Source organism: Saccostrea cucullata, unplaced genomic scaffold, assembly GCF_032062105.1.
Source record: "Saccostrea cucullata isolate Sc308-1 unplaced genomic scaffold, CSIRO_AGI_Scuc_v1 ctg3396, whole genome shotgun sequence".
Taxonomy (NCBI): domain Eukaryota; kingdom Metazoa; phylum Mollusca; class Bivalvia; order Ostreida; family Ostreidae; genus Saccostrea; species Saccostrea cuccullata.
This window is the reverse complement of record NW_026933054.1, coordinates 44,471-53,216: the sequence shown is the minus strand read 5'-3', so window position 1 is coordinate 53,216 and position 8,746 is coordinate 44,471. Positions and strand designations below refer to the sequence as shown.

At 31.0% G+C, this 8,746-nt stretch overlaps 1 protein-coding gene across 2 annotated transcripts; it reads left to right on the top strand.

Moving 5' to 3' along the window:
• Positions 1-5,393: 5,393 nt before the first annotated feature.
• Positions 5,394-8,378, top strand: LOC134237125 (uncharacterized). 2 transcript variants are annotated; one of them, XM_062719226.1, is made up of 4 exons: positions 5,394-5,860; positions 6,543-6,598; positions 7,200-7,289; positions 7,433-8,378. In XM_062719226.1, exons 1-4 carry the CDS (start codon positions 5,458-5,460, stop codon positions 7,598-7,600), a joined length of 717 nt encoding a protein of 238 aa, XP_062575210.1. In that variant the 5' UTR covers positions 5,394-5,457; the 3' UTR covers positions 7,601-8,378. The 2 variants fall into 2 exon arrangements, 1 of the variants encoding a protein (XP_062575210.1); XR_009985757.1 differs by lacking the exon at positions 5,394-5,860 and having other exon boundaries at positions 6,477-6,598; positions 7,185-7,289; positions 7,433-7,489.
• The last annotated feature ends 368 nt before the right edge of the window (positions 8,379-8,746 follow it).

Genomic DNA, 8,746 nt, shown 5'->3' with positions numbered 1-8,746 from the left:
AGTAAAGTTTTACAGTGTATATCAATTTCATTGCATTTTTTGTTTTTTAAATATATTGAAACCATCCAAATTTTAAGGCGGTAAAATTTAAAACTCTAACAAGATCTAAATTCTCTCACTGTTTAAGTTCTGTTCTACAATGTAAATTGCTTCAATCTTCTGACTGCAGAGACATGTTTATCTATAACACGATCAAGTCATCATAGCATCAGCACTGATCTTTACTGTCCATGAAGTCACAGGGGACAGATAGTTGCCAGAGCTGATGTTCCATGCGCATCAAATGTTTGGTGATAACAAATGCATCTAAAGTGTAGAAAGAGGAACATTCGTCAAATCTCTGGTCATAACAAATGCATCTGAAGTGTAGAAAGAGGAACGTTCCTCAAATCTCTGGTCATAACAAATGCATCTGAAGTGTAGAAAGAGGAACGTTCCTCAAATACTTAAAAAAAATCTTCAAAAGGGGAACTTGTGGAGACACATATAAGGATTTTAAGACCAAAATGACTTCAGATTGTAAACCTTGGGTGAAAAAAAGGGAATTTTGATTTTCCCTTTTATTTTTGGATTGTGTTAAATTTTTTACCTTAAATATTCACAATTCAAATTGCCAAAAAACAAATTTTGTATTTAAAATTTAGTATGTTTAATCTACTGTTTCTATAGAAAGTTTGCGCTCAACAATCTAAAATTCATTAAAAAATTCAATGAAATTCTATGAAATTTTTACGTCTTTTCATTATTTAAAAATTTACTTCAAACGTCCAAACTTCAAACGTTTTAGATATTCATTACTTTTAAATGATAAAAAATATTTTTTCTTCACATTTTGAGCTTTTAGATGTTTACTTCAAATATATCAGATTCCAAACGTGGTTTATATTTTAAAACTATTTCAAAAACTCGTTTGGTTAAGTAAAGGAGCTTTTAAATAGGTTGAATATTCAACTGATATTCAAAATTCAAATCTATTTTGAACATTTTATATTTTGGATAGTTAAAGTAAAATTCTAAAACTCAAAATGTTAAGGTTATTTAAAATTAAATATTTAAATCAAGATTCTTAATTCATAAAAATTTAAAACGTTTCAAAGTTGGATTTAAAAGTTTTTAAGCTAATTCTGAATAATTAAAAGACGAAAAATATTACTAAGCGATAGATTGTTGATCGTAAACTTTCCGAACAAACTGTACACTAAATACTCAAACGTTCAAATTATAAAAATCGTTTTTGGAAATTCAAATTTTGATTTTTTAAAGGTAAAAATCAAAATTATTGAAATTTCAAAACCTGTTTGGAAAATTTTGAAAATTGAGATTTTTGAACTAGAATATTAAATTTCAATACACCATATCAGTTTATTAGATATTTGAATAATATATAAACAATAAAAACTCAAAATCATTTTTAAACTCTGAATTGTTAAGTGTTACGCGGACTACAAAAATAGATCAAAAAGCGAGAACCAGAAGATTGTATCCTGAAAATCTGGTTATAAATCAGTGTTCAATGAATATTTGATATTTGTCACTCAAGAAGAAAAAGGACATGTCACATGACCCATACTCAAAAATCTTCCGTTTGTTTTAAGGAGGGGGTAAAGGTTCCACTTCTTTCAACAACAAATTTTGTTCATACAATACTACCTCAACCCTGTAAAGGTGTGCGCCTCCAACCCCTTTAAAATTTCGTATGGAAAATTTATGTCCCTTATCCTAAAATCAAGGAAGAATATCTCTTATTTGTAATAACTTGTCAAATTTCCTATTCCTAACCCCCAAAAATGACCTTGCTTTAGACCCACTGGGGGCTTCTGTACAGCCAACTGACCCTCTGCATTCTACTGCCCCCCCCCCCCCCCCCCCCCCTGTTACGAAATTCCTGGATCCGCCAATGCCTTGTTTGACTTCACACCAACAAAAGTGGGGGGGGGGGGGGCTATGGTAAAAATATGGAACGTCATCAATGCCTTATAGCATAAAACTATGCTTTCATTACGTCAATCTATCATTATGTGATGTGTACATATCTTTACGTTAAATCAATTTTTTATGGGGTGATGTAAAAATATCTTTACATCATGTCAATGTTGCATTACATGATGTAAACACATTCTTCTATTATGTCGGCACTTTATAACTTGAAGACCAAAGTTCATTATGTGATGTGAACATCTATTTACATTGTGTTAAAACTTAAAATCGTGAAATGAATGTTCTTTACATCATTTCATTTCTTTAATATGTGAGGTCAAAATTGCATTACTTCAAGTTATTTCTTTTAACATGTGTTCTATAATTAAACGTATTATTACATTAAGTCAAAGTCCATTCCCTTTTGTGAGTGAATATTTCTATTATAATAAAGCATTATTATGTTGGATGTTAATGTATCTTTATTTTACACCGAGGTCATCACAATGTGAGGTGTGTACATCTTACCTTTATGTCAGTGCTTTATTACGAAAGGTTTATAACATAATGTGAACATATATTATGGAGACAGTCCCGGCGTTCCATATTATATCAATACCTTATTACATTATGCCAAAACTCCATTCCTTTATGTGGATATTTAATAAGAATATGTTAACTCTTTCTTATGTGATTTAAAACTATCTTTACATTGTGTTAATTCTTTATCATGTTGATTACAAATGTTCGTTATATGTTGTAAAATACATTTACATTATGTCAAAGTTGATAACCGTGATTTCACGACTGAGAAGGGGGTGTGTTCCTGATTAATAAGGACGAATTACAGACACATTATATGAGAGGGGGGTGTCTGACTTACTCTTTTTGCCGACACAACTTTATCATAGACAATGTTCATTGAAATTCAGCCCCACTTTTTGCTGAAGTATAGCGGTAATGTAGTATATTTGGAACTTTTTTTTAGGACTGATCGAAGTTGCCCCCCTCCCTTATTTCATTCACGTCACTGGAATAAGTCATTTTTCAACCATTCCAGGACCAGAATTCTGTAACAAAAATCTACCAGATCCTTATTTAAATTAATTGACCATTCCTTAGTAAACATGGGCTCATATTAGTGGCGATCTTGGATTCTTGAAAAGAGTACCGGGTAGCTTAAGGGGGACGATATGGTGTCTATGTTGGGGACCAGGGGGTGAAAGCCCGGAAGCTCTAAGGCTTTAGATTTTTTTAATAAAACATTTTAACTTATTTCAGTTATACTTTATGTAAAACTAATGCAATGTCCTACAAAGTAAAACCAATTGATTAATTTCATGCATATTTTGGTCATTAAAGATGGGAGGGCGGGATCCACCCTCTCCCCACCGACCCACAAGTGCACGTATGACATACAATGTGTTTACACTTTTTTGAAAAAAAAGAGGGCAAAAGACTAATAAAAAGCTTAGGACAGTGTTTTGTAGTTAGATCAGAAGTTTCGGACTTTTCAAAATAATTCAATATAAAAAGAAAAATATTGCTGCGTGAAACATACTATTTAATTTGCGATAATTACATGAGATTAAACGGCTATTGAATTTCGACGTTAAAAAACAATCGTTGATAAAGATTCCATGGGAACATGATCCTATTAATGAATTTAACCTGATATTTAATTAAGAATTTATTAAGTCTTGTGTATAATTTATTTGATATGTTTTATTTTAAATTATTTGCATGTTTAACATATGTGTATTTAATATTGAAAACATAAAACGAACTTTAAGGCATAACCTAAATCTTACGTCAGACAATAATGAGTTGAAATATTCTAAGATATACGGACAAGAGGCTAAGCATTTTAGACACAATAAAATAATAATAATTTGTCAAAAAGTAATGTAAAATTGGCATCATGTAATAGATTCCCGTCGTCATGTAGCATATATACTGATAACAAAATATAGTAAAGAATTCGCCAGATGTGACAATTTTTTCACATCATGTAATGAAATTCTGACATCATGTTAATGCGACTTGATATTGAATTAAAGATAAATTCACATCATGTAATGAACTACTTAGACCTAATCGTAGAGAGTGCACATAATGTAATAATGAGTTGAAATTTTATAAAAACATCTTTACACCACGTAAAATTGTTTCGACTTAATGTCATAAAGAGCTGATATTATGCAATGGAAAGTTGAATTGAACATATTTTATTGAACAAAGTCAAAAGGATCGGACACAAGTTCAGTAACTTAGATAGTCCTCTCCTAATAAAACATTTTGTAAAATTGCCAAAATAAAAAAAAACATACATACATATGGTCTACTACATAAATTGTATACATCGTAGCAATAGAAAGGGGAAAAAAATAAATTCTTTTAATGTACAAATATAATTTGAGATAGTATAAAAAAAGGGAAACTTATTTTGAAAAACGACCACATTCATTCAAGAAGTTGAATAGTCCTGAAAAATTCAGCATTTTGTTCAATAGTAAGAGAATCATCGCCCCATAGCATTAAATGCACATCTATAACATGTAAATAATTAAATGACAATAGCTTATTCATTAAGGAATTTCTTGCTTTTACATAAACAGTGCGACATTTAACTCCGGACACGACATTTGTCCAGACTTTCGCCAACCTTTTTTCCAAAGATATGTGGAAACCATTTATGTCATCTTATGGGATTTTTTAAAACTTAACACATGAACCAAACTTTACACCTGATTATCTTCTAGGTAAAAAGATATTACACCTGAAATCAAGAAATCCCATGGGATAATGGTGGAATTTTTTCTCCTAACCAATATCCCACCATTATTCTGTGGGAGAAAAAGGTATTCTGTGGGATTTTTTCTCCCATAGAAGTTTGAAAATCCCATAAATGCTTTATAATGGGACAAAATCTCCCATATAATATTTGTATACAGAAAATAATCTCCCATCTCTTTATAAATGTGGGATTTATCCCATATTTATTTCAAAATAGAAAAAAATTCTCCCATGGGATTTTGAAACAACAGTTTTAAACCAAATAAAGAAAATATTGAACAGTTTAACTACCATTAATTATTTATTTTCATTTAAGTACTGTTCCGTGTAAGAGTCAGGCAGGGTCCCATGTAGGGGTTACACACTTTAATTTTTGAATCTGTTTATTTCTTCTCAATTTTCATTCAAATTAAACATATTTAAATATTTGAATAAGAAAAAGTTCATTTCTTTTGTATATTTGTGTTATTTACACTCAAGTTATATTGATGGATTTGGTTAAATTCCTATATAATATCATTAAAATTCATCCTTTTTGTATCAATAAAACATAGAAAAACATTATTGCATATAGTTTTCCATGATAAAAATATTTTCACCTTAGTATATGCTTTTATATAGAATTCTTGATTTTATGTGTGTTTTTCATGCTAACAAGTATACAGCTTCCAAAGTTAAGCCCCTTCCTCACATTTAACTGTAAGAGTTATCTCCCATTTCCCATAATGCAACAGGGCATCAGTAATGGATGCCTCCATTGAAAAATGTTCTATCAGTGTTTATACTTCAAATTGCTGTTCTTTTTCACCTTTGCATCCATCAGAAAAAAATTTGATTAGATTAAAAGACTGTAAGAGAGGTATTGTATCACATCTGTTGAAAAATGGGATTCGATCTGGCATGAAAGGAGAGGCTGATGTGTTCAGTGAAGCAGACCTAATATGTAAGCGTGTGGGACTTTTCACCGTTGAGGAAACATTTACGGTATGTCCCTATCACAGAGACTTTCTTGGTGTACATTGGCGCGCCAAGACCACTTGTCAGTATCCTAACCACCAGGGAAATGCCAAGCCGTATCGGAGTTTCAACTCTCTTATGTCTAAGCGGATGGTTTCCGAGTTTGGTACTTTAGTGCCTATAGGTTCTGGTAAGTTAATTTATATTCCCTTAGATAATTTAATCTAAATTAAAAAAATCACAGTCCTACAGTTTAATATCTTAATTTTTGAAGCTGTTTCCATGAGACAAGGCGGGGGTGGGGGGGGGGTGGGGGGGTCTCTTTATTAGCTAGTATATAAATGCAGTGATTTTACTATAAAATCCCATTTTTTAGCTTCTGATTTAATGATGCAGTGGTCATAAAAATCTAAAGATGCTAAATGGAAATCCTTTATACCTTGTTGAAGTAATCATGGTAATTAATAAATATGATAATTTGATTATCTAAAATCAGGGTTCTCAAATCCCATACAATCATGTTTAAGTGTATTTATTATATCAGTTAAATGAATGTTTACAAGTTTTAAAAATACATTCTTTTAAAATGACTAAAGTATACATGTAGACTAATTATGCATGTAAACATACTAGACAAATTGATTGATTTGATCAGCTCATGTTTTGATGATAATATTTTCTATTTAGATGTCAAATGCAATTTAGACCCAAATTAATACATGTAGTTCTTATGTGCTACATCTTCATAATGTATTTAACCACACACACACACATATATATATAAATAAACAATAAAATATTGAAGTTGATTGCAAGTTAAGCATTGTTAAGAAAAAAAGGAGCAATGATAAATCTTTTATAATTAATTTTAGGAATATGCAGAAAATGTCATGGAGATTATTTGAAGCTTCCTTCATCAATTGGAGAGGTAATGAGTCCATTCTTATATTTCAAGAGCTCTTTCACATCTACGGATTACTTGTATTTTTCTGTGCCTTCTTGTACGTGCCTCCTTGTTGAGTGAAATAAATTGCTACATTGTACTTCCATAGTTGCATATTTGTGATAGCAACCACACTACTTGAAATTACATTTAGAAATACCTAAAAAGAACCAGTAAAAATTACGGTACTTGAGAATAAGATTTTTTAAAAGAATTACTGATCTTGGGTAATATTCTCGGTATTTAAAGCCCATGTAAGTAACATAGCATAACATTTGGTTAAAAGATGTTTTTTAATGAAATGTTTGTGAAGCATAAAGTTCAAGTGGTGAAGTACAAGTCACCTTAATTCAGTTTTTACTTATCTAAAGTCGATTTACTGATAATCTGTACACTACAGTGAAAGTTTTTATAATTATAAGTAGAGTAGTCTATGCCGAATTTAAGTTTTAGATCCCAAAATTTAGATATAGTTCTATTGCTTCTTTATTTAATAAAAAAGGGTAAAGTTTTGATTCGCTGTTAAAAATATTTTAATGAAATAACCAATTTTAATTATATTTTAATTAAGATGTATCATGAATAGGTTGAAGCTCCCATGGAAGACAACCACGGCAACGATGAGACAGATATTGCAACCTCTATCCAAAACCAGCAGTCTACATGTACTGATGGTGTATGTATACAATTTTGATGTTGAATATTAATTGATAGTGAAAATATTTAGACTTTTTTTCAAAACAGTCATTCTGAGAATATGTTAATTCTTTAATATGATTTTATTACTATAATATCCATTATTTCTAAAACATAATAAAGGCTCAGACTGAAACAGAAGGTAATGAAGAATGGAGTGGTCGACTCCGTGCAAGAAGGACAGAAACCATATATGAAGTAAGTGTTGAACAAATTGAATATCATGTGAATGCTAGATATCTGAAGAAATTTTGTAATTTTATATTGATCTGTAAAAAGTATAGACAGTAGTTTAAGGAAAATCAAACCTGGAAGAAACAAAATATTTCAGTCTTTTGAAAAACAAGATGATCATAATTTGCTAATGCCCATTACTCAGTTTATTTATGTTTTTAAAAATTATTTTTTAAGGTGAAGTGTGTATACTCTAAATTCATTATTTTAAGGAATCACTGTCTAGTTAGTGTAGTATGCCAGGGCATCAACGATAGTGGGAAACATTGATAATTTGTATAACGTTCAAAGCCCGTTTTGCATAAATTATCCCATGTTTCCCACTATCGTTGACGTCCCTGGCATACTATACTAACTAGACAGTGATTCCTTATATTTCCATTTCATTGTGAAACAAAACTATAGATTTAGACTTTAAAAATATAGACTAATCGATTTAAATTACACGAGGACTCCCATGCCAATTTCAATAGTCCTCGCCCACTGACGTCAAACACAAAGGCAGCCGCACAAGATTTACATGCATATTTGGCCTCCTTAGCGTCAGACACATAGTTAGATGCGCACAGGATTTGCATGCATATTAGGCCCCCTTAGCTCCTGACCTATCGACCTGCCTAATTTACATTCCGACAGAATTATCAAGAAATAAACTCCCCAAACCTTCAAAGAGTTATCACAGAGAAAAAAAATTACAAATGGAAATACTGAGTGATACACTGCCATGTAGGATTAAGCTACCATAATGCATAGGGGTATCAAGTTTTAGCTTACAATCTTTGTAGTGGAAAATATCTTTATAAAGTTAAATTTTCTTCTTTGAAACAGTGCTCTAAACATAAAAGTAGAATTTGAAAATGAAACTATACATTTATGTTTGAAAGAGGTAGAGGCATCTTTTAAAACTATATATCATGTCATTAAAACCCAGCCTTCTCCCTTCAAAAGAGAACCATTTGAAGAGGTCAGGTTTGGTATTCATGATATGAATCCATAATTGCTACATTCACACTCAAATGAGCTCTGTAGCTCACACGTCTAACAAATATCACAAAACTAAAACTTTGTCTTCAAAATACATGGATAACATGCACAGAACTATAACAGGTATTGGGGGTTTCTCTCCATCCCACAAGTTTGATATGCTAAAAAGTCCTGGATCCATACCTGCATCATTTGTTCATATACATATATTTTGTTATT

Coding starts and splice junctions, on each gene's coding strand:
- LOC134237125 (XM_062719226.1), top strand. CDS start 5,458: ATGGATGCCTCCATTGAAAAATGTTCTATCAGTGTTTATACTTCAAAT. Junction 5,861..6,542: donor TTTAGTGCCTATAGGTTCTG/GTAAGTTAATTT, acceptor AATTAATTTTAG/GAATATGCAGAAAATGTCAT. Junction 6,599..7,199: donor TTCCTTCATCAATTGGAGAG/GTAATGAGTCCA, acceptor TATCATGAATAG/GTTGAAGCTCCCATGGAAGA.